This window comes from Gadus chalcogrammus, chromosome 20 (assembly GCF_026213295.1).
Source record: "Gadus chalcogrammus isolate NIFS_2021 chromosome 20, NIFS_Gcha_1.0, whole genome shotgun sequence".
Classification (NCBI taxonomy): domain Eukaryota; kingdom Metazoa; phylum Chordata; class Actinopteri; order Gadiformes; family Gadidae; genus Gadus; species Gadus chalcogrammus.
Window position 1 is genome coordinate 23,919,301 of NC_079431.1, and position 26,242 is coordinate 23,945,542.

General features: G+C 43.7%; 1 protein-coding gene across 1 annotated transcript in view; it reads left to right on the top strand.

Annotated features, from left to right (window-relative positions):
• marchf4b (membrane associated ring-CH-type finger 4b) overlaps positions 1 to 11,681 on the top strand; it is a 54,948-nt gene extending 43,267 nt beyond the window's left edge. Inside the window, exons 2-4 of the mRNA XM_056579614.1 lie at positions 8,013 to 8,168; positions 9,079 to 9,271; positions 11,248 to 11,681. Coding sequence (XP_056435589.1) covers positions 8,013 to 8,168; positions 9,079 to 9,271; positions 11,248 to 11,681 — 783 coding nt within the window. The remainder of the gene's footprint in view (positions 1 to 8,012; positions 8,169 to 9,078; positions 9,272 to 11,247) is intronic.
• Positions 11,682 to 26,242: the final 14,561 nt, after the last annotated feature.

Genomic DNA, 26,242 nt, shown 5'->3' on the forward strand with positions numbered 1-26,242 from the left:
GAGGGGGGATTCACACACTTAACAAACGGAAATAAATTGAAAATAAATAAGTAGGGCTGCAACTAACGATTATTTTAATAATCGATTAATCTGTCGATTATTTTTTCGATTAATCGATGAATCGGATAAAAAAAAGAAACATTTGGAATTGCCGCATCTTTATTCAAAAACCGAACATTACTTCAAATTCACAGTGCAGACTGAAGTGTAAAAACACCAGGTTATTTCTCGAACGTCCCGGAACTATTAAAAGTAATATTAAATAATAATAAAAAATAATAACAATAACTGGGATAACACAAAAAAAAACATACAATGTATGATATACTTTTATATGTATTTAAGGGATGGCCATGGTTAACCGGTCAAACCTATTGATACCATTTTCGAGACTCCTTGAAATAGAACTTGTAATATTGCTTTAATTGCTGATAAGATGATAGTTCAAGATAGGACATTAAACAGGTCCTAATTCTATCTTTACTATCTATTTTATATTACTGGGAAAACAAGTTTTCACCAAAATCTCAACTATTATTATTATTTTTCTGTTGCATTTGAACGCATCAATCATATTACTGAGCCGACCTGAACACATCACATAGCTAACTAGCTCTATATCCTGCCGATTTTAACATGGATTTAAAAACTGCATTGCTATTTTTAACTGACGGGACTTTCTACACCGTCCGGTTGCGTGATTACTACCTCTGCTTTGAATGACTGATGTTGATGCACGCGGTGCCGACTCCGAGCCCCTCTGCACAACGTCTGCAGCAGCAGCAGCTGACAGAGTTTTAGGTTGGACTAGACGGATACTGAGTTGAAGGAGTTGAAGGATTTTTATCGATTTTATCGATTCGTTGTTGCAGCCCTATAAATAAGACATAACAAGAGACCGATCCATTGACAGGGTTCATAAAAGAGAACATATATTTTACATTCTATCCTGCTGTATATTGGGGGGGACAGGTTAGTATTTTCTCAACATTGGGGGGGACACGACCCCCCCAAAGAATGCGTGGTTACGCCCTTGTAATTGAATCATAATGACTTCATTCATGATCATCACTCAAAAAAGCAGACCAAATTAAGTTCAAATAATAATTATTCTTCCACTGTACTTTCTTTTATTTTTCCTTTCTTAACTTTTGCATTACACTGGTATTTCCTTCAGGAAGTTTTAGTTCATATATGAATTTGCCTACAGATCAAATGTTGTATTACCTTGTTTTAGCTCTTCTCCCATTCTGAAACTCCACAAAGTCACTTTCAGGCACAGCATATATTTTTCTTGAGTTCTGTTTCCAGAACTGGGAACCTAAGAAGTCAGAAAACATTAACTTCACTTCTGTTTTTAAAAGGGGTCATTGACTTTTTGGGGGTATTTCACACGGTTCCTTACGGTCTCCGAATAGGGTATGTAACATTGGTTGGGCTGTAAACAAACACGTGTTATTTATTTGAATGAAACACAGTCAGGGACATGAAATAACGTTAGCCACATTGCCAATAAACTAAACCATCACATCTACCGATAATAGAAACAGGGAGGATAGCAACAACATAATACTACAGCTTGCGGTTGTAATGAACAAAGGGTCAGAACAGCACCTTTTCAGCTACATCTTCTTAGCAAATCCTGCTTTACATACCTACCGGTTTTTAATTGTGAGATTTGCATATGAAAGAAGTGTCAATGGACTTTAAGGGTTCATTGTATGTACATTTTACCCACTGAACTGTCGTTAATCAACTGTGACAAGGTAAATTTGTTTTTTCGCAATCAATGACTCCTTTAAAATCAACATTAAGGTTTATTAGAAACCACAAATTAGAAGCAAGTTTCTGATCATACAACTTACTTCTTGTGCCCTCAGAGTCCATTATTTCGTTTCCTTGGGTGTCCGTCAAGGTAATAGGCTCATCAGAGCCCACGGCATCTTGAACTTTGGCCGAAATTCGTTCAACGCAGGCCTCAGCTTCCAAAAAGCGCACAACTAGCCTACTGTCCTGGAAGGACTGAGTTTCTCATTAACAATTTCTGCCAGATGGATTGACCTGGGAATAAATCAGACCGTCTTAAAATCACACCTATGGGCCTAAAATGATATTTATATATTATAGGACGAGATTTTAGCAGCAGAGATCAGTTACATATTTAACAAGTAACCTTTGGAATGATCTTCCATGGGACAAGCTAGCTCCACTAGCTCGTGGAGTTCCAGCTCGTGGTGGTGGTGGTGGTGTTTCAGTGGAAAAACCAGACGCAGAAAAAGATGTGGCAGAAGCAGAAGCCGGTGAGGGTCGGCGCATGAACCCAAAAGCAGGAGCACCAGCAGCGGGTGGAAGGTGCTCTGCATCGCCGTGGACCTCATAATGACTGCGATTAGTTAGATTAATTATTGAAAAATGGCATGCTGGCTCTGGAAATATTGCCGTGTTGGAGTCGTCCGTGATATAAAGACTGCTGCAACTGACCTGTTTAATAGAATTAAATGAAAAATACCATAAAGGATTAAAAAACATTGTAATTAAATAGTACAAATACTAATGCTAATCCCGTGTTTCCATAACAAATATACATCGCAGGTCAACATACTTAAAACAATTCATATATATATTAGGGCTGTGAAATGATTAAAAAAAAAGTGTGGATTAATCTGTGGATTAATCATGATTTATCACATATTACCGATTTTCTCTGTATATTAATCATGACAAAAGACGGATATATACATTTAACATGTTTTCTTTTTTCATTAATGAAAAACTAAAACAATGGTGCTGCAACTCAGCAGTTCTTTAATAATAATTATAATAATTATAAATTAATTTTATTTGTAACGCACTCTTCAGAAGTTTGTTCAGAAGAATCTCAGAGCGCCAAGTCTTTAGCAGTTCTCTTTGCTTTTCCATATGGAACATTAATATATCATCATCCCAAAAAGAATTCGGGCTTTTTAGCTATTGTTTGGTTGAATACAAATGTTTCTTATCTTTTCAAATCAAACAGAAATGATTTGGGCTTCTTAGCCATTGTTTTAGTGGATGGTTGAAAATGTCTCTTTATTGTCAAACAACCATTGACCACACCATGACACAATCTAGTCTTCCTTTCGCCAGCTGGTGTGGCAAACTACCTTGTTCACATTCCCTGACAGTAAAGCTGACGGCTTCTTTAGCACCATGTGTCCTGTGACTGACAAGTGACAACAACGTCTTTCACACGGCATCTTGAATGAAAGATTGGCTAGATATTTGCGAGCCCTGGCAGTTAGATATTTAGCGAACTATGCTAACTAATCAATCTAGTTGAGAGAACATCCCTAAACAGTATTATTACCACTACTAGTACATCACTAGTCTCTCCAACAAATGAGTTAATGTTAAAATCAAAATGTTAATGTTACCGTTTGTAAAATTGCATGTGGGAAGTCAAAAAACGATTTTGCGCTCAAAAAATAGCCACGGCTATGCTAACATTAACTCATTCTACCTGTCGTAGAATGACATGCCACCAAGCTAAGGCGCTGTGAACTGTGTGAGCATTTTTTTTGCAATGGATAAAAGTGTCAATTATAAGTTGAAAAGTAACCTCACCTGAAGAAAATCACCTGAAGAATCCTGCAAATTTTGTCTGCAGACATGTCCTCTTGCTTCATAGTCAGCCGTTTGGGTCCGCGAAACAATATGAAGCTCTCCATTTCCATTCCATGCATGTAACGGTTAAGCTTGTGAGAGCAACTTCCGGGTCACAACACAAAATCTTCGCAAAATTGAGAAAGAAGATTTCCACGCAGTATTTTAATTCCCGATGTCCATGTTTAAGCACATCAAAAAAAATCAGATAACTGGTCGTTTTACCGTTTTCCGTTTTCTATTATCAAAACAAAATTCGGAAAATGGGTCATTTTCGGATTTTTGTTTTCCTATCTCTATATGGTAATCGGGAAACAGCTCGTTTCCCGATTTTGGTTTTCTCATTTCAAAACGAAAATCCATTGGCCGCAAAGTACACGGACCGTGATGCCAGTAACGCGTTAATTAGTAACGCGTTACTGGCCTCGGACCACTTTTTTCAGTAACGAGTAATCTAACGCGTTACTATTTCCAAACCAGTAATCAGATTAAAGTTAGTCATCAAAGACACTGTGCGTTACAATTTTTTTACCGATTGGATTGGGAGCGATGGTGTGGTGTGTGTGTCTGTCCGTCTGTCTGTCTGTCTGCCTGTTTGTGTGAGAGTGCGTGTGCGTGTGAGGCGTCTCTGTTACGGTTGCGGACCGACGCCCCGCCCTCATGGGTAAAACCCTCCGTTTGTCGATGGCCATGCAAATGACCATGTGTTTTTCAATGCATGGGATTTGTTTAAAATTATGTTAGTTTTGATGTGCCTTTCCCCGGACGTGATTGGTTGCTGCATCGGAAAGCCGAGGATCCAGGAAGACAAAATACGGGCGGTATTAAGATAACGCGAGTAACGCGCCTAACCTGATGCTTGATAATTGTGTGATGGTTCAACGCTTCCAACGCGCCAACGCAGCTAGATGAGTCCATGTTCATGCAAGTGAACGGAGCGTTCCCTCTTCGTCATAACTATCAAACCAAACATCCTTCACATTCACTGAGCGAACATTATGAAAGTAAAATGCACATTTCTCGCTAATTTTTTTTCCATAAACGCATTTAATGGCGTAACTATGTTACTATTTCCACCCAGAATAAAGAAAGATGTCGGCGGTATGCTTCTGTGCAAGCGTCACTACTCTCTGCCAGTGACGTCGGGTCGCTGATTGGCTATCGCGGCTAATCGTCACACGTTGGAGCGGTGAAAGTTACATTTTTTGAACTCCAGGCGTTGGTGCGTTGGGCGCGCTACTGCGTTTACGTGCTTGATTACGTATAATTGCGTCTGCCGCGTCTAAAGGTACGGCCACACCAACCGCATTACTCGCGTTAGGGGCGTCGAAAATCTGCATTTTTGCATAGGGAACCATTGGTATAGGCGCGTAGACGCGTTACACGCGTTGAAGCGTCGCGTTTCTGTGTGTTCACACCAAACGTGACGGGCGACAGGATCCCATACAAAGTGAACGTATAGACGCGTATCGGGCGAATTTTTCGCGAGAGAAAACCGGTGACAAGTTTTGATTTGTCGCGCCACACATTCGCCGTGCACAGGCGAGCGCGTTCACGAGGATTTGTGGCGCGAGCAATTCGCTCGAGTTGAAATATTTGAACTTTGACGTGAATTTCGCGTGATGACAGCCAATCAGCGTTCAACAGCGTGGCCACTGAGTCACATGTGTAACGTAACAGCCAATCAGCGTTCAACTGTCAAACTCAGTGCAGAGCAGTCCGGGGTGAACTGCAGCATGGAGGAGAAAGTGAATGTTGCCGTTTGCGATTCCCGGAGCTCTATATATCATATAATGGTATATAATAATATTTGTATGCATAATATCACGGCCAAAAGCTCTGTGCGCCTCCGGATGGCCGTAGCGCGGGGAGCTCTCATAGGGATTGGGCTTCTCGGGGTTTGTTTACCGGCGTTGCTATGTTTCCGGTCTTATGTGTTCCAACGGTTTATTAGGTAGGCCTATCTAATAAATCTCTGTTTATTCAATACTTCATTCACTGCCTCTTCCGTGATCATTACAATATTATGAATATACTTCGTCGGGTCCTCCGACGTCTCTCCCTCTTCCACAAAAGGTAAAGACATGCAATGGTGGTTATCTTGTTGTGGCGTGACAAATTCGACAAAACTTGCACAGCGACAGATTATGATGTGTGGCGCGACAAAACTTCGGCGACAACGCGAACGGGCGAAAGATTTCGCGTTTGTTGTGAACACACAGTTAGGGGCGTTGGACGCGGCAGACGCACGTAATTACGCACGTAAACGCAGTAACGCGCCCAACGCACCAATGCGTGACGCTTAGCCGCGATAGCCAATCAGCGTGGAGCTTGACCCGACGTCACTGGCAGAGAGTAGTGACGCTTGCACAGAAGCATACGGCCGACATCTTTCTTTATTCTGGGTGGAAATAGTAACATAGTTACGCCATTAAATGCGTTTATGGAAAAAAAATTAGCGAGAAATGTGCATTTTACTTTCATAATGTTCGCTCAGTGAATTTGAAGGATGTTTGGTTTGATAGTTATGACGAAGAGGGAACGCTCCGTTCACTTGCATGGACATGGACTCATCTAGCTGCATTGGCGCGTTGACGTGCGTAATTACGTGCGTCTGCCGCGTCTAACGCCCCTAACGCTACGGCCTCACCAAACGCGTTATTCGTGTTGGATAACGCGAGTAACGCGCCTAACCTGACGCTTGATCATTGTGTGATGGTTCAACGCTTCCAACGCGTCAACGCGCCAACGCAGCTAGATGAGTCCATGTCCATGCAAGTGAACGGAGCGTTCCCTCTTCGTCATAACTATCAAACCAAACATCCTTCACATTCACCGAGCGAACATTATGAAAGTAAAATGCACATTTCTCGCTAAAAATGTTTCCATAAACGCATTTAATGGCGTAACTATGTTACTATTTCCACCCAGAATAAAGAAAGATGTCGGCCGTATGCTTCTGTGCAAGCGTCACTACTCTCTGCCAGTGACGTTGGGTCAAGCTCCACGCTGATTGGCTATCGCGGCTAAGCGTCACGCGTTGGAGCGTTGAAAGTTACATTTTTTGAACTCCGGGCGTTGGTGCGTTGGGCGCGTTACTGCGTTTACGTGCGTAATTACGTGCGTCTGCCGCGTCTAACGCCCCTAACGCGACGCTTCAACGTGTTTGACGCGTCTTCGCGCCTATACCAATGGTTCCCTATGCAAAAATGCCCCTAACGCGAGTAACGCGGTTGGTGTGGCCGTACCTTGTTACTGGATTGAGGCTCTTGTAAGCTACCAGGGAACTGGGCCAGGGTAAGGTTGTTGAAGGTTATCGAAAACCGACACGCAGTTACACCTTTGTTAAGAAACACTAGGCGCACGTGTATTTAGGGAGCTTCTCTTTGGTTATATTCATTTCTTTGATTTGGACAGCACCCAATGGTCCTTTTCCTTTTGTATTTTTGCCTCCTCTGTTAGTGTTTAATTGATTACCCCAAGCTCCGGGTTAAATAAACGACTTTAAAAAACCGGTTGTAATTTTTTATTTTGAGGCGGCAGGGGGTGTTTTCGCAGCTAAATGTAACTGATAAAGTAACTTGTAATCTAACTTAGTTACTTTTAAAATCAAGTAATCAGTAAAGTAACTAAGTTACTATTTTAAGGAGTAACTAGTTATCAGTAATCAGATTACTTTTTCAAGGTAACTGTGGCTACACTGCTTGCCAGTGACGTAGCTGATTGTTGAAATCCAACATGGCGGCACCCTGTAACAATTTCACTGTACAATTGAATCCCTTTTAGCATGTTCAGCCATTTTTAGGTATTGTACCAATGAGAAGGCAGACAATACATCTGTTATATAAATTAAACTTCAAATTTCAGTTCAGTTCATCTTTAAAGTGTAGAGCTGGCCGGTGAGCAACTGTGGAGCTGCTACAAGTCGCTGAGGAGCTGCAGGGGCCTCACTGGGGTGGCTTGCCTGACACCACACAATATGCTTTATCATACATCTTATTGCATGACTTTGGCTCTGATATCCCATGTTCTAAATGTGCTCCGTTAAACCAAAGGCTTTGTAGCCGAGAGACTCAGCTTTCTTGGTATCAATAGTTTGGGTGTTAATGTTGGTGTTGGTGCTGACTCTCAAATCAAACCTACAAAGGTGGACGATCACTAGCAGTCTGCGAGCCAGTGGTGTTGGTCTGTGGATGATGGTGTTGGTGGGGTTGGTGACGGTGTGGGTGGGGTTGATGACAGTGTTGGTGGGGTTGATGTCGTGTTGATCTGACAGTGTTGGTGGGGTTGGTGAAGGTGTTGGTGGGGATGGTGACAGTGTTAGTGTTATGGTGTTGGTCCTGACACTGACTCCCGCCCGCTGCCTGCAGGGGGAGCTGCTGAGCCCGTGTCGGTGCTGCGGCTCGGTGCGCTGCACCCACCACCCCTGTCTCATCAGGTGGATCAGCGAGCGAGGGTCCTGGGCCTGCGAGCTCTGTTACTATAAGTACCAGGTGATCGCCATCAGCACCAAGAACCCCCTGCAGGTGAGTCCTGAGCACGAGAGGGACGTCTGGGAGGAGGCTGTGTACGCATGTGAAGATCTAATAATATAGAGAAACAATCTGATCTTTAATTGATCTTTACATCAAAACAAATCTTCTGTTAACTGGGAATCATATTGAATGAATGAGAATACGCTGAAAACAATATCCCGAGATTGCAATCTCAATCGTGGGATATTGCCCAATATCCCGAGACAGTGAACCAATCAAATTGCGCCATCTTAGGAGGTTCACGTGTAGCACCTACTGAATATAATAATGCAAATGCGGTTGCGGACCGACGCCCCCACCAGTATTTGGCTGGTGGGATCATCCATATCATTTGCCCCAAAGACTCTTTTTAAAGGTCCCATGGCATGCCACACCAGGTATGGTGTGATTAGCCGGTACAAGCCTGTTTGGAAATCTGCCCCTTATGACATCACAGGTGGGCGTGTCCACCTAAATGTGTGCTGGATAGATCAGTCTACCAGCCTACCCAGTGGACTGTAGCAAACGTTGCTCATCTAGCCGTCACACATCTAGGTGGACACGCCCACCTGTGATGTCATAAGGGGCAGATTTCCAAAACGGCTTGTAACGGCTAATCACACCACACCTGGTGGCATGCCATGGGACCTTTAAGAACCTAGTCTTTGCTAACTGAAAATGTTCCCAGGCACTCCCATGGGGTCTTGCATTTCTCTCTCTCAGAAACACACTCACCCAGTAGACACACACACACACACACACACGTACACACGTACACACAAATTCACACAGTACACAGACACACACACATGTACCCACACATTCACACAGTACGCAGACACACACACATGTACACACAGGTACACACACAGCGGCAGGCCCCCACCCTTACCCTGTTTCCCCCCCCCCCCCCCCCCACCAGTGGCAGGCCATCTCCCTGACGATGATCGAGAAGGTGCAGATCGCGGCGGCCGTCCTGGGCTCTCTGTTCCTCATGGCCAGCATCTCCTGGCTGGTATGGTCGTCCTTCAGCCCCTCGGCGCGCTGGCAGCGGCAGGACCTGCTCTTCCAGATCTGCTACGGGATGTACGGCTTCATGGACATCGTGTGCATCGGTGAGGGGGCGTGGCCCCGGGGTCATTCAGTTCCAGAGATGGTGTCGTGTGCCCAGGCGAATGCTGGTCGCCTAGCCCAATAGGAGATTTGATGAGATCAGTTCAAGGTGCACGTTAATCCTGTCCCCAGGGGTCTCCTCAAAGGAAGGAGAGCTGGAGATAAGTCTCATTGACAGTTCACAGTCAATAAGAAGGTGACCCAACGCCTTCACCCCACCGTCTGTGGGGCAAAGGCCCAAGTTCAAGTGGTCGACTTGTGTTGGAGATTCCTACATTCTTCCTGCTCAAGTTGTGTAGTATTTGTGTTTATAATATTGGTGTTTCCAGCTCAGAAATCAATTCAATCTCAGGCGGTGTCAGGCTCCCCAGGCAGTTATTTAAAATATGTGTGGAGAGATGGACAGGATGATGGAATTGGCTCAATTCTTTAAGGAATACAAATGTCAAATTTAAGGACTGAGTTGTTTATATGCAAGTAAAAGGCATACCAATGTTTGCAGCACAGGACTAAACATAAAATTCCTTTTCCCTGCCAACACACCCAGACCACAAATGTGCCTAGAATCTGTCACACGAGGTCCACATTTCACCACTCGGCATCCAGTACCCTTACCTTACCCTTTCCCCCCAACTGACGGCATGTAGGCCTGTCTCCAGCTGCCTCTGTGATGGCTCTGCACCCAATGGGATAGATGTGATGATGGCATCTCACTTCTACATCTCACTTTTTGGAATCAAATAATGCTAAAAACTCCTGCCACTGCAGGCGCAGCAGATTAATTGTCTGGTTGAAGAGCTGGAAGCGTGTGCAATCATTAACTCACCTCCTCCAGGGGTTAGCTTCACACCCAGAAGACTGGGCAGGGAGGACTCCATGCCCTCCCTGTCTAAACACTGACAGAGACATAGAGAGACAGACGACCAGGGAGGAAGAGAGAGAGAGAATAACCAGAAAGGAAGAGAGAGAGAGATAGAGGCATACAACCAGGGAGGAAGAGAGCGAGCGAGAGAGAGAGAGGGGGGGGGGGGCAGTGACTGCAGTTTTTATATAATCATGCATTAGGAGCAAATAAGTAGAATTGTGCACTTAAATAGTTATAGTAGATAACTTGATTGTCCGCGTGGGGCAGTTGGGTTTGCGGCACAGTCGCAGTTAGTTTAGTACATATTTTAGTAATAGTGAGATTTTTGTGATTCCTAAGTGAAAATAAAAGGCCTGTCAAATATAAAGAGAGAAATCCAAGCATTGCTTGTAACAGATTGATTTCCATGTTCTTGCATTCCGGGTGCAATGAGGACGAATCAATAAGCAATCCCCAACTGTGATAAGACTTTATTGAGCAAACCCACAGAATGAATACTCAGACTTTCTTCCCAAACCTCAAACCTCTTTTACGCCCCACAACTGCAGTGGTAAGACATTCACCAAGGGACTGTACCTGGAAACAGTTCCGTTTTCGTCTGTCCAGGGCTTAGCCAACATCTAAACCATTCACCTAACAAAATTCTCACAAGGTGCGTTTCTATAGAACTCCTAAAGGATTAGAAGAACTATAGCTCGCATCTAGGGGGTCTGCCTCCATAGAGGGCCAGTCGCAGTCAGATAGTAAAGATACAGGCGATAAGACAGACAATGACGGCTCTAAGAGTCCTCAACACTGCAGACTCTTTGTCTCAATGATATTCTCAACCTAGTGGTTCACCAGTCAGGGTCATCATCTAACCCCTGTTCAGATCTCTCCACAGGTTCTCCTGGTTCTCTAGGGTCAGTATGATGGTCTGACTCCTGGTTCACCAGGGCCAGTGTGATGGTCTGACTCCTGGTTCACCAGTGTGATGTGTGATGGTCTGATTCCTGGTTCACCAGTGTGATGTGTGATGGTCTGACTCCTGGTTCTCTAGGGTCAGTGTGATAGTCTGACTCTTGGTTCAACAGTGTGATGTGTGATGGTCTTACTGGTCTCTCTCCTCCCCAGCGCTCATCATCCACGAGGGCCCGTCGGTGTTCCGTATCTTCCACCGCTGGCAGGCAGTCAACCAGCAGTGGAAGGTCCTGAACTATGACAAATCTCAGGACCGCGAGGACCTGAAGGACCCGGCCGCCGGCGACAGGACTCTCTCTCCGCCGGGTCCGGGGGCAGACTCCCAGCCCCCCGGGGTGGGGGCATCCTCCTCCACCGTCTCCCTGATGGTTGGGGTCTCCTCACCCCCGGGCTCCACCGTGACGTCCGGTGGGGGGGCGGGGCCCCAGGGCGACCCCGGCGAGGCGGCCGGACCCCCGGACCAACATGGCCCCTACAACATCCTCAACCTGCTCAGCCACCTGAGGGCGCCGGAGCCCCGCGGCCCACCAAGCGCCCCCCCTGGCGACGCCCCGCGGGAGCTGGTCATGAGGGTCACCACGGTCTGAGGGACGTGGCCCCGTCCCGGAGGACGCTGACTGAGGGGGAAGAGGAGGGGCGGCCCGGACCCGACTGCGCGGGAGGACCCGACCGCCATGTCGTCTGTGAAGTGCATCTGGGATGTCCGGGATTGAATAAAAATCTTGTTGTTTTATTTGTAGGAATTGTTTTGCAGTTGTCATTATTATATATATATATATTATATATATATTTGGGTTTATATTTGGTGGTGAACCCCCAATTAGATTAGATCTTGTGTTGTTTGATATACACTGGGTCTGAAGGATTGGTCCGTCATGATGGTATGGTTTATGAAGATCACTCTATGATACGAGGCGGTACCCCTGGACTCCGTTCTGTAGTGATGGTCTGGCCGTTACCTGATGGCCGTTCGGGCTACATTCCTTCTTTCTTGGGTTCCTTTGTCTCCATCTTATGGCCTCACCCCCTGAAGCAGCTTGCAGAGGCTGCATCTTTCTCTTCCTGAGTAGCAAAATCAGATATGCTCTTTGATAAATCTTTTTTTCATGCCCATGAAAGATGCCTTTTTTCTTATCAGGTTTGCAGACGGATCCACTTAAAAACGTGCTCCCAGCAGGAGGTCACTTAAGTGCTTACTTTCTGCAGGGAGCGGGGAACTATGAGAGGCTGCAGCCCGTCCTGACTGCTTCTGTGGCGTGTTCCGTCTGAATAATCAGACTCGCCATAACAGAAAGACTGAATCATAGAATGGCAGATCTTTTGAAAATACATAATCATAATGTACATTCTTGGTATCCATATTTCAAGATTCAAGATTCAAGATAATTTATTGTCATTTCAGCCATATACACAGTATACAGTGAAATGAAATAGCGTTTCCCAAGAACATAAGGTGCAACATAGAGCGACAATAATAACAAAAAAATCAACAACAACAACAACAACAACATGCTACATATAACTGCAAACCAGTAAAGTGACTGTGTGGAATTTGTAGTGCGGGAATATAAATATAAATATGACTGTGTCTGAGTAGTGCGCAGAAAAATCTATTCCCTGCAAACTGCTGTTGTTGTTCCTTGTCACCTTTTTACATTTACATCCTTTCTCATGGCATTGAAGTGACAGGAATAATGTCCGGCAGGGTGCAGAGTGTTTAGATGGGGTCTCTCTGTCGTCTCCTTGAACAGTTATGAGGTATGTGCCGTGTAATCAGGGAGCTCAGTGATTCCTGTTGTCTTTGTTGAATTATTCAAGCGTTAAGTGCTGATCTAGTCACGAACTCGACCGGTTCGTATCTATGAACAGAAGCGTTACCAATGAACACGTGGGGAAAGGTTTGGGCTTTTCTGTTTGATGCTTTAATCGTGTACATGCGTCCCGTCGGCGCTTGTTGGGAGTGAGGATTACACGGAAGAGACAAAGAGCTGCGTCGGCTCTTTGGTTTGGCACGGGACTGAAGAACATGTCCTGGAACAACACGCCAACCCTCCGGCATTATGCAGAGCTCCTGCGTTTACACAACATCCACTCAGTTGATCCACTCACTGGAGCCCCTCTCTCCAGCCTCAACCCTCCTGGTTTTTGTTATTCCTAAATCACACAAGTTTTGAAAATGTGGACTCGTTCAAGATGTTCATATTCCTCAGACTGTAAAATAATAAATACATAGGCTATATCATCTCTTTAATAATTAGAGCTATGTCTTACATGCATATCTCACTGTCCTTCAACGCAACATTATACTAGTATACTTCATACAGCTTATACTATTACAACTGGACAACCATTTACAGAACACTCTTGCACCATTATAGATGATATCCACAGCTGAAGCTGAACATCTTGAGGAGTTACTTTGTCTATGGTTTGATCAGGTCTAGGCAGACAGCAGATTTCCACCGTGAGCTCCCATTCAGCAGCAGTTAGGGCTGAGGACATCTCCTCAACCTTCAGAGGTCATCAGGTTGACTGCGGACACTGGGACCCTCTTGTGGGAGGCGACCGCGGTCAACAATCCCTTTCTCCTCCATGTCGTGTTTCATGACTTCAGGGAGTCAAAGCCAAAGTTCCTTTCCCCCAATTCATTCTCAACCATGGCTGAGATAACCCCCACTACGGGTCTAGTTGGAGAAATACCAGAGACGAGAGTCCGACGTGTGTACAACACTTGCGTTACAGTCCTGGAGCTCTATATCTAAATAATATAATATAATACATAGATATCTATATCAAATAATACATATTATCACGGCCAAAAGCTGTGTGCACGTCCAGACGATATAATGAATCACAAAGGACTTCGTCGGGTTCTCCGACGTCTCTGGTTCTTCCACTTCCACATCAATCTGTAGTAGACAGAACCGTGCGCTGCCTGCTGCCTGCTGCCGGCGCGAGGCACCACCGCCCGGCTGACCGCTGCCGGGCGGTGGTGCTTCGCGGCGGTGGTGCCTCGCGGCAACCGGCGGCAGGCAGCATGTCGCAGTTCATGTAGTTCGATGTCGTTCTGCCATTGCATTCAAAATTCTGCAACTAGCCTGTTACTACGAACTAAGCAACTACCGTACACGTATTAGCATTTAGCACTAGCTCAATCACGACTCCTTCAGAATTCTTGTGGGTGGTTACGAACCAACCAAGTGGGCAGGGCCATGAATAATAATTTGACAACGCTACGTCACAGTGTCACCTTATCCAGATCAGCTCATTTCTTCTGCCTTTTTCCTTTCATTGCCTATTACATTCAGCAGACAAATTGCATAGATTTCAAACTTACCACAGCTCACAAACTTATTCAGACCTATGTTATTTAACAAACAATAGGAAAAATGGCTCTTTAAGCTTTGTATCGTTAGAAACACACTCATATTTTTGAATGGTCGGGCATCATTCCCTTATTTTCTGGAGAGACTGGAGAGATCCATATCAATCTCCAACACTTCCTGTTTACAATGACGCAATAGGCCTATGACGATTTTTGCGTACAAGAAAATAGGAAGTGTAAGAGGGGATGATTCTCATAAGACTACAACCACTAGTCCCACCCCCCTCTAGGGGCTGGGACCCACTTACGCTACAGACCTATTAGAGCAGTGCCAGTGGGTGGGACTTCAACAGCAGAAACTAACATCCACAGCGTCTGAAGCTAAGCTAACAGAGGCTGTTGATAAATTGAAGTACAATGGCGGAGGCTACTGGATCTGACATAGAAGATGGCACCATGCAAAAGTTCACCATTTCGAAAGAAATACAAACGAGGACTACCGTATTTTCCGCACTATAACGCGCACCGGATTATAAGGAGCACCTTCAATGAATGGCCTATTTTAGAACTGTTTTCATATATAGGGCGCACCGGATTATAAGGCACATAGAATAGAAGATACTGCAGTCAAACGTTTGACTGGGGTTGCGTTATGCATTGAATAGATGGAGCTGTGCTAAAGGGAATGTCAACAAAACAGTCAGATAAAGTCAAACTTTATTAAGCGTTCTGACAACTCCGTTCACTCCCATGGTAACGATGTTCAAACGTTAATGTGCATATTAACAATATCTCCCAGCCTTGTTCAGTTGTAAACACGTTAAAGAAACAGTCTGATACCGCTAATTCAAACGTTAGTGCATAACTCAACATTGTTCAGTATAACACGTAAAGCTCACTTTTTCAGTTCATTCCCCGTCCACGAATCCCTCGAATTCTTCTTAAGTGTCCGAATTGAACAGTTGGGCGAGTACGGCATCTAACATGCCCGGCTCCCTCTCGTCATTATCCGAGTCAGTGTCGCTGTTGTTGCCTGGCAGTTCAGTGATTATTCCTGCCTTCGTGAAAGCTTGGACCACAGTTACTGTTATATCAGCCCAGGCATCCACGATCCATTGGCAGATAGTGGCGTAAGTCGCCCGGCGCTGTCTCCCCGTCTTGGTGAACGTGTGTTCGCCTTCTAAGGCCCCGTCCACACAAAGCCGATTTTTTGGTGAGCCGGCGAATTCGGTGCCCGAAACCGCACATTTCTGAAACCACCCTCGGAGGTGGTTTCAAATCTATCCGGACCTATGCGGTATCGTGTTAGGATTCGTGTGGACGTCTGAGGCCCCGTTTACACGAAGGGAAAACGCAGATATTTCCACGCGGTTTGGCCTCTCATTTACACGAAAACGCTGGTCGGTGTACTGTTCGCCCTGTCGGGGCTTATTTTCCCGATAATGACCGGCGTTCTATACATTATCCCTTACATATATATTTAGCAGAGTAGGCCTAGTAACAAATGTGTACAAAGTTACATATGTATTAAAAAAAAAAGTCGGGTTGAAATCGGGCTCGGGCTCATAATTACGGTTAATGTGTCGGGCCGGGCTCGGACAGAACGTGCACGGGCTCGGGCCGGGTCGGGCTTGATTTTCTGGGCCCGATCTAAGCTCTACTACACTGCCGCCCATACGTTTGGCATAGTTATAATGGCGCTCAACGGCGTATTTATGCGTTTTGATGTAAACGACAACTTCTTTGAAAACGATGCTGTGTGCACAATGTTATTTTTGAAAACGGAGGGGGGGAAATATTAATTTCTATAAATACCCTGCTACGTATAAACGTGGCCTGAAACGCTTGATGGCAGTGGCTCCCCACTTGCTGGGGGACGTCAGAGTTGCGTTGAATTTTTTATTTATTCTTTTATTTGTATTATTTTTGTAGCTTTAAATAAAGCCCCTTGATAAATGTAATTACTAACTGTACATTAAAAAGTATTTCTGCTCAATTTAAAAGGTTGAATCTCCTCGTGACTGAATTTTTGTATACAGCGCGCAGGCTTGATGCGCTCCACTTTTTTCTGTGGAGAACCAGCGCCTTGAATATTTACTACAGCGTTTCTACAGCTCGATGCGGTTTTGAAATGACTGTTTTTTACGGAGTGCGCCTTATAGTCTTTACGAAGTGCGCCTTATAGTGCGGAAAATACGGTAATTCACTGAGTTCACCAACCCCTCACTAGAAATGTTGTGTGAAATGATTTTCAAGCAGTCTTGCGGTATCAGGTTGGTAGAGGGAACAGCAAGGTGTCCGATAGGCGGAGATCTAGATCAGCGGGAGTGGCCAGCGAAGCTGTGCATCGTGGTGCATGGTGGGAGTTGTTGTCTTCAATCCACAAGCGCCAAAAAGCCACTTTCTGCCTTTTCTCAGTCAAGACGGCACCAAATTAGAATTTTATTTCGTTATTCGACTGCATATAGGACCCAATTTCATCACATATTCATGCCTCCACCGGTGAAATGCTCCTTTAAGTGGAACATCTTCATCAACATCTTTCCTTCATATTTATATATCTTCCATTAGTGTGATCTTGACTTTAATTTGGCTCGGACCCTGTTAATCACCGCTTGCGGTTATATTTCCATTTATTCTTTCTTCTAGTCCATAGTCCTAACCAAACAGGAACACAATGGAGGAAAAGACTGACGAGGGGAAAGGGATCTCCATCCTTCCTCTCCAAAGGAGCTCTATGACGCACCGATATTTATTATGTCCTGAGGCCTTTGTACAACATAATATAATGGAATGGAATGGAATGAAATATAACATAATACAATATAATATAATATAACATAATACAATATTATAATACATTTATTACTGATAATAATAATGCATAATAATAATAATGCATAATAAAAGTAATAATGATAATATTAATGTTAAATATTCATTAATTAAGAGAGTCTTTATTGATATCGGCCATCAATCGGGATCGTGGGAGGCATCTGGTCAGTGTGTACCAGTATCGGTCAGTGGACCAGTACCTGTGAACCAGGGCTCCCCCTAGCGGTGTGTTCAGGCTGTGCTCTATGGAGCCAGTTTCCTGCCATAATTCAATCCTGAAAAAAAAATAATTCAAAGGCTTGTAAATGTACATCTGGGTTTGTAAAAAACCCAGATGTACATTGTAAAAAATGTACATCTGGGTTGTAAAAAAGGTTTTGCAACACTGAAAAAAAAATTCAAACATCTGCAAACATGATTTTGTGTTCCATTTTATCTTCTTCATCATTTTCACAAACACATTTTTAAAGATTCAAAAATTTCCCCAGCGCATTTGCAGAGTTTCAAATCTGACACTGTTCTAACAGTGTATTTCATTGTTTCCCGGTTTTGAAACCTTGTAAATGGGATTCTGCAAACAGGTGTTCATACATTGAGAAATAAGTTTTGAAAGGTTGAATATTTATTTTTAAAAACCTTTTTTAAAACCTTTTTTTTAAAAACTTTTTAAAAAGTCATTGCTGACTTTTCAGCAATGACTTTTCTGAGATTTGACCACACTGGCGCAAGCTTTGAGTCACGTGATTATTGGCAGTGTTCTGTCGCGCATTCGTTTTGAAACTCCTGACAGTCAAAGGTCTGAAACCAAAGGGAAAAAAAAACGTTCCTGGGGGCAGGACCAGAGCTGCGACACTTCCATTGGACTCCGTTGTAGCGCCTACTTCCGGGGTATGGAGCCTCGAATAGTTCCAAACAACCATTTTACGGCGTAGGAGACCGTTCATTTCCATTGCTGGCCGCCGAGTAACTTCTGAGGTAAATTGATTAAATAGCTAGCTACCTCTTTTGAATTGTCAACTGTCTATATTGTATCAGAGGCCCTTTATGATGCATATACTGATCTTTATTTGTAAATGCACAGCGTAATTATATATATATTTATCTTGGTAGACGACCGATTGCTTGCTAGTTTGTTAGCTCGATTTCACCATCTGTGAAGGTATCTCCAGGGGTAAATTGATTAAATAGCTACCTCTTTTGAATTGTCAACTGTCTATATTGTATCAGAGGCCCTTTATGAAGCATATACTGATCTTTATTTGTAAATGCACAGCGTAATTATATATATATTTATCTTGGTAGACGACCGATTGCCTGCTAGTTTGTTAGCTCGACTGCACCATGTGATGGTATCTACACCAACAATTACAAAGTACAGTACTAGTGAATCTAACTTTTATTTAGTTAGTTATTTATGTTGGATTACTAGGATAATTTAGGTTGATTTAAGGACGGGTTTTATGATGCGATAGCTAGTAGAAATAACAGTGTTTGTTTAATTATATCCTGGAAAGGGTGAAGTTCAGCACATGAAGCCCTACAGATGCCGCCGATTCAACAATGCTGATTATGATGGGCGGTCAATTTAACCTGTATGGCTTTTTCGTTTTAACTTCTTGTTGACTGAATTGTTTCTCTTTCTTAGTGCCAAATTGATTCTCTTTCTTAGTGCCAAATTGATTCTTTTTTGTTTTGCAATAGCCCTCTCTGCTCTCCTTCTCATTAATTTTTCCTTTTCTAGTTGCCTTATTAGGTCCTCCACAGTCGCCCCATCAGTCCCTGGCAGTCTGGTCCCTGGAGCAGCTGGCCCTGGCAAAAGTTATTCCTTCACTGTTGACCCCTGACTGACTGGCCCTCGGCACACAAATCCCTGGATCACCCGCCACTGGATCACCTGCCACTGGATCACCTGCCCCTGGCAATGTGGCCTCTTGATTGCTCTCTCTGTCTCCTGTGATGTCCTTTTCAACGCTTGAAATCCACCTAAATTTCTCCCTCAATCTCTAACAATTACAAGGTAATGTTGCTGTTATATGTATTTTGCCTTTGCATTTGCAACTACTGTCATCTCCAATGTAAGAAAATGAATTAAAGCAAAACATTTCTGTAATGTGAATTAAATCATCTGCCACAATCAGAAACCAATACAATTTATAAATGGATCTACCGGCAATTGTTAATTGGGTAGAAATGTGTCGATTATCTACATTGTGTGCAAATCCTCAGAGAATCCCTGCAAAACTGAATGTATAAATATGAATTATGTAATCTCATTAGGAGTGTAGTCTATCCTTGAATTACATGAAATGGGGAATATTGTTAGCTGCATGGATCATACAGCTAATTTGGCGCAATATGTGTGGTCCGTTGCACTTGGTTCCGGAGGCACCCTCACAGAAGGGGGTTTCCTCCTCTTCGGTTTAGGGCGATGGATGAAAACTGTTGGGCCTGCATCGGGCCTCAACTTCAACATCCTATCTACTTTTGTGGCTTTGAATTGGTCATTTTCAAAGTGTACCTGTAGGTAGGCTTGTAAGATCAGTTTCCATTGCACTTCAAATATCATTGGAAAGTCATAATTCTCTACACTTAGAATTATTATGCCCTTTGAAATGCTAGCAAGTGATCTGAACATTACGTTACATCGTTTTTGACTGTTGCTGACTGTCAATAAGTTTTGACGGCTGACCATTGCCATCCATTTCTCCCTGCGCTCTTGGTCCTTGGGGAAGCCGTGATAACCCTTCTCGGACCGATTGGAGCATCCAAATGCTGCACAGCCAACCATGGTATGACCATTGATCTATAAAATGTTAGTTGTAACCAATGAACCATGACACCATTGAAGATCACAGAGCGGGTAACAACTGTTCCTCAACCACTTATGCCCCGACTTTTGAGAATAGGTTAGAGGTCAGAGTTCATGACCAAACGAGGATCCTCCCTCCTAAACCCATTTTGAATTTGCTCAGGGCTATTCTAAGTATTGTAATGGCATAAAGTATAGTATATTTGCAACGTTATATGTTAATGGTTTGCCCTAAGTATAGTGTTCCCTGCTGTGTCCATTGTTGAATCTGTTCACACAATCGCAATCACTTCTTGTCACACTTCTTGTCACACTAATTGTTTAATAAAAAAAAATACAATTTCATTCATCCAAGCGTAATGAGTTGTTATTCTTTAATATATTTGATACTTTGTGTGGCTTATATCTATGGAAGCATATATGTAGCAAAATTCAAATGGCAATGCAATTTGGAATTACATTATGCATTTGACAATTCATTATGCAATTTTAGAATGTAATTTGTAAATACGTTATTCAAAGTGTATTTTAACATGCAAAGTGACAATGCAATCCTCAATTAAATTTGCAAAAGTTATAACAATACAAATAGAATAACATTTTGTCAAATTCTTTTTTATGTTCCTTTATACAAATTGAAAAGCTATAGCGTCCCCGTGATTGCAATCCACTTCGCCACGCTCCGTGTGTTGCGATATTCAAATGACATTTCAATCCGCAAAACGGAATCCAAAGAGGAATCCAAAAAGTCAATATGCAAAGGGGAAAACGTATCAGCCAATCAGCGTCTGGGCGGGAACTACGTCACTTGCTCGTAATTTCCTTGTTCACTAAGTTCTAGTTCGTATGTGTCAGGTCCATGGTCGCCAATGGAGATTATTGATACGCTCCGAAGTTTGGCCGATGATGTGGAGAACAATCGTGTTGAAGACACAGATGCAGTAGATAGAGTGCGTGTTCTGGGAGATAGGATAGACGACTTATCCTCACTTGTACGTTTTGACGCCAGTGTGGTAAACACAAAGATTTCCCAAGTGCTACAGGCACTGGGTGCGAAACATAGGGTCGGGAGACCCACCGTCTCCACCCACTCCTCACCTACAAAGCTCTCCACAACCTAGCCCCCAGTTACCTCTGCGACCTCCTCCAAGAATACACTCCCTCCCGCTCCCTCCGCTCAACCTCTGCTGGACTACTATGTATCCCCACATCACGACTCATTACGAATGGGTGCCCGGTCATTCAACTTTTCAGCACCCAGGCTCTGGAACTCCTCCCCCCACACATAAAACAGATACCCTTGGACAATAGAAAGTGACGTAGTTCCCGCCCAGACGCTGATTGGCTGATACGTTTGCCACTTTGCATATTGACTTTTTGGATTCCTCTTTGGATTCCTCTTTGGATTCCGTTTTGCCAAATCTTTTGCAGAGCGTTCGTTTTGCGGATTGAAATGTCATTTGAATATCGCAACACACGGAGCGTGGCGAAGTGGATTGCAATCACGGGGACGCTATAGCTTTTCAATTTGAATAAAGGAACTCAAAGAATTTGACAACATTTTATTGTATTTTTATTGTTATAACTTTTGCAAATTTAATTGAGGATTGCATTGTCACTTTGCATATTAAAATACACTTTGAATAACCTATTTACAAATTACATTATGAAATTGCATAATGCATTGTCCATTGCATAACGTAATTACTTATTGAATTGCAAATTGCAAATTGCATTGCCATTTGAATTTTGCTACATATATGCTTCCATATATATCTTCAAATGATCATGGTAGAACATCTTGAATACTTTGATTTCAACACAGATGTAAGGTAAAAGTTAAGGTTAGGCCAGTATGCTAACACGAAAGTGAAGCTTTCCCTCCAAAACTTAAAAACGTATCTAAGTAATAGTACTTATAGATAGCTTTTAGTTGCCCCCCTACCGCTCTAAATGTAAAACTGACATTTACAAATATGCAATAATGCAATAACAGTCAGACAAATACTTGTATGTGATTTTTTCATTCATATTTACCATTTAATATTGAAATCTCTGCTGTCGTCCCATAGAATAACATTGAAAGCGCGGCGTGTTTGGAACTATTGAGGCTTACATGAACCACGTGACCACCCTGTCGGCGAGATCATAGCGTGTCGCAACTCTGGGCAGGACCATTTGGCTCTAAACCTATTGGTTGCTCTCTGCTGACGTACATTCCAATCACATGTGCCGTTAACCGGGCTGTGCGTGATTGACAGTCGGAATCCTAAACGTTTTCCAAAACGGAATCCAAAACGTTTTCCAAAAAGTCAATATGCAAAGCGGCAAACGTATCAGTTCAGCGTCTGGGCGGGAACTACGTCACTTTCTATTGACTCCAAGGGTATCTCCGCGGTGGGTCTCCCGACCCTATGTTTCGCACCCAGTGCCTGTAGCACTTGGGAAATCTTTGTGTTTACCACACTGGCGTCCAAACGTACCAGTGAGGATAAGTCGTCTATCCTATCTCCCAGAACACGCACTCTATCTACTGCATCTGTGTCTTCAACACGATTGTTCTCCACATCATCGGCCAAACTTCGGAGCGTATCAATAATCTCCATTGGTGACCATGGACCTGACACATACGAACTAGAAGTGAACGTGAACAAGGAAATTACGAGACAGTGACGTAGCGGATTGATATATAATAAATATTCTACCTTTCAAAACGTATTTCTCAATGTCTGAGGTCTGTGTACTTTGCGGCCAATGGATTTTCGTTTTGAAATGAGAAAACCAAAATCGGGAAACGAGCTGTTTCCCGATTACAATATAGAGATAGGAAAACAAAAATCCGAAAATGACCCATTTTCCGAATTTTGTTTTGATAATAGAAAACGGAAAACGGTAAAACGACCAGTTATCTGATTTTCTTTGATGTGCTTAAACATGGACATCGGGAATTAAAATACTGCGTGGAAATCTTCTTTCTCAATTTTGCGAAGATTTTGTGTTGTGACCCGGAAGTTGCTCTCACAAGCTTAACCGTTACATTTAATTAAGCATGGAATGGAAATGGAGAGCTTCATATTGTTTCGCGGACCCAAACGGCTGACTATGAAGCAAGAGGACATGTCTGCAGACAAAATTTGCAGGATTTTTCAGGTGATGTTACTTTTCAACTTATAATTGACACTTTTATCCATTGCAAAAAAAATGCTCACAGTTCACAGCGCCTCAGCTTGGTGGCTTGTCATTCTACGACAGGTAGAATGAGTTAATGTTAGCATAGCCGCGGCTATTTTTTGAGCGCAAAATTGTTTTTTGACTTCCCACATGCAATTTTACAAACGGTAACATTGACATTTTGATTTTAACATTAACTCATTTGTTGGAGAGACTAGTGATGTACTAGTAGTGGTAATAATACTAGTTGACATGACATAACTGTTTAGGGATGTTCTCTCAACTAGATTGATTAGTTAGCATAGTTCGCTAAATATCTAACTGCCAGGGCTCGCAAATATCTAGCCACTCCTTCATCCACGATGCCGTGTGAAAGACGTTGTTGTCACTTGTCAGTCACAGGACACATGGTGCTAAAGAAGCCGTCAGCTTTACTGTCAGGGAAAGTGAACAAGGTAGTTTGCCACACCAGCTGGCGAAAGGAAGACTAGATTGTGTCATGGTGTGGTCAATGGTTGTTTGACAATAAAGAGACATTTTCAACCATCCACTAAAACAATGGCTAAGAAGCCCAAATCATTTCTGTTTGATTTGAAAAGATAAGAAACATTTGTATTCAACCAAACAATAGCTAAAAAGCCTGAATTCTTTTTGGGATGATGATATATTAATGTTCCATATGGAAAAGCAAAGAGAACTGCTAAAGACTTGGCGCTCTGAGATTCTTCTGAACAAACTTCTGAAGAGTGCGTTACAAATAAAATTAATTTATAATTATTATAATTATTATTAAAGAACTGCTGAGTTGCAGCACCATTGTTTTAGTTTTTCATTAATGAAAAAAGAAAACTGGATTTGCAGTGTTGCAATTTGAGCTACACATTTGTGAATCCATTTCAGATTGAACTCTACAATAGAACATCAAAATTAATTTACACTGCTTTATTAGCAAGTTATGCCTGTAATACAGCCAGTAAAATGAAATTAATCATACCTGGGATCCTGTGTGCATTCCATGCCTGTACGACATTTGTGATGCCAATCCTAGCCAGCTGGCATGTCAGGTTTGACACACAATACCTGGATGTGTTGTCCTCCATGTCCAGTTCCTCCTGGTCCACCAGCTGTACCAGAGCTGTCTTCAAAGGGTAATTGACTCGAGCATTCACCTCCGACCACATTCTCTCTATCACATGGTTCTGTGCAGGTTATAAGGATAGTGTCAGTCTGCCTGCCCTCATTAGAAATACGCCTCAATGGCAAGAAACCAGGATTCATTTTTAACAACACATTTATTTTACCCTTGTAGAAGGTGTCTGAAGGTAGGGCTGCCTTTGAGTATTGTGTCGATGTTCTGCCAGTTTTTCCTGGATGAATAAAGCCAGATAGAATTCTTTCCCACAGTCAACTCTGACCTGGTCCTATAGTCCATAGGAAAGAACAGCAGGCCTGAAGATAAATCACCGACAAACATAAAATATACATAAACAGCATCAGTCTCTTAGCCATGGCCAGCTAAAGTGACAATTACATTTTTTTGTCAAAATTGGAAGAATATCAATAATAGTAAAACTGGAAAATGAACTAAGAAACTGGAAGAGGGAAAAAGTTTTTTGTTTTTTCCAAATTAATTATTTCCATATTACAAATCTAGGTTTTAACCTTTTTTAATGTACTTGTTCAAGTCTGGGTCCTCCTAAGGAGACAACTTTGGGTTCCACCTTACAAAGTCTGTGAAGTTAATTTACCGGTACACTTCCTCATAAATCACAATGTTGTTCTTTATTGGCATGGTGGAGTGACCGACCACCTTCTTGCTGAAACCATCGATAGCCATAACATGAGTCACTCCAAACATAACAAGCTTCTCATTCTGATCTACATGCAGCTTGTGACCCATGTATTCTGCATTGTAGGGTATGGGGTTCAGATTCCGGGCACCCTAAAATATAAGAATTACATTATAATAAAAACTCAATAATCTTTCATTCGTATGATTATAATATCAACTCGTATGTTCTATTGAAATGTAGAAAACACAATGCTATTTGACCTTACCTGCTGTCTTGCAATGTGGTAGGGTTGATGAATACTTCTCAACACATTGCCCACTCTGCCTTCAGAAGCTTTAACCCCTTTTGCGGATAGATATCCAGTCATCATTTTTCGACCAAAAGACGATCCAGTCAGTTCCCTGTTGTCTCCCGAGTTCCCTGTTGTCTCCTGAGTTCCCTGATAGTTCCCTGTCTGGGTCCTACCTGCCTGCCTGCACCCGCAGCTCCTTAACAGAATGACAGCACCAACAATGGACCCAGCGGACGATCAAGTTAGCCGTGAGTGGGAGGATTTATTTATTATGAAGGCAATGGATTTTTGGGAGGGTTTGGGGTACCACCCGGTTCCTCCTGGCACTCCAGCTCCCGCACTGACTCCGGTCCCCGAGCCCTGTCCGGTTCCTGAGCCCAATCCTCGCCTTCCCGAGGGGGCCCGCCCCCTGCTCCTTCCAGAGGGGTACCGGCCTCTGCTCCTGCCGGAGGGGGTCCGCCCTCCAGACCGTCCAGGGGAGGCACGCCCTCCGCTCCTGCCTGTGGGGGCCCTCCTCCACTCCTTCCCGAGGGGGGTTCCCCTTCAAGGCCTTCCACCAGAGGGGACCCGCCCTCTACCTGGCCTTCCACCAGAGGGGACCCGCCCTCTACCTGGCCTTCCTCCTGAGGGGGTCCGCCCTCTACCTGGCCTTCCTCCTGAGGGTACCCGCCCTCTACCTTGCCTTCCAGTGGGGACCCGCCCGCTACCTCGCCTTCGCCGGCCTCCTGAGGGGTTCCGCCTTCACCGCTGCCGGCCTTCTGAGGGGGTTCTTTGCCACTGCAGGCCTCCTGAGGGACTGAGCCCTCATCGTCCTTGCCGCCGGCCTCCTGAAGGGTTCCGCCTTCACTCTGCCTCTGCTTGCCCCCCAGGCCGTCCGCCTGAGGCTCCCTGCCATGCCCTGGGGCAGTTTTCTGGCCGCCCGC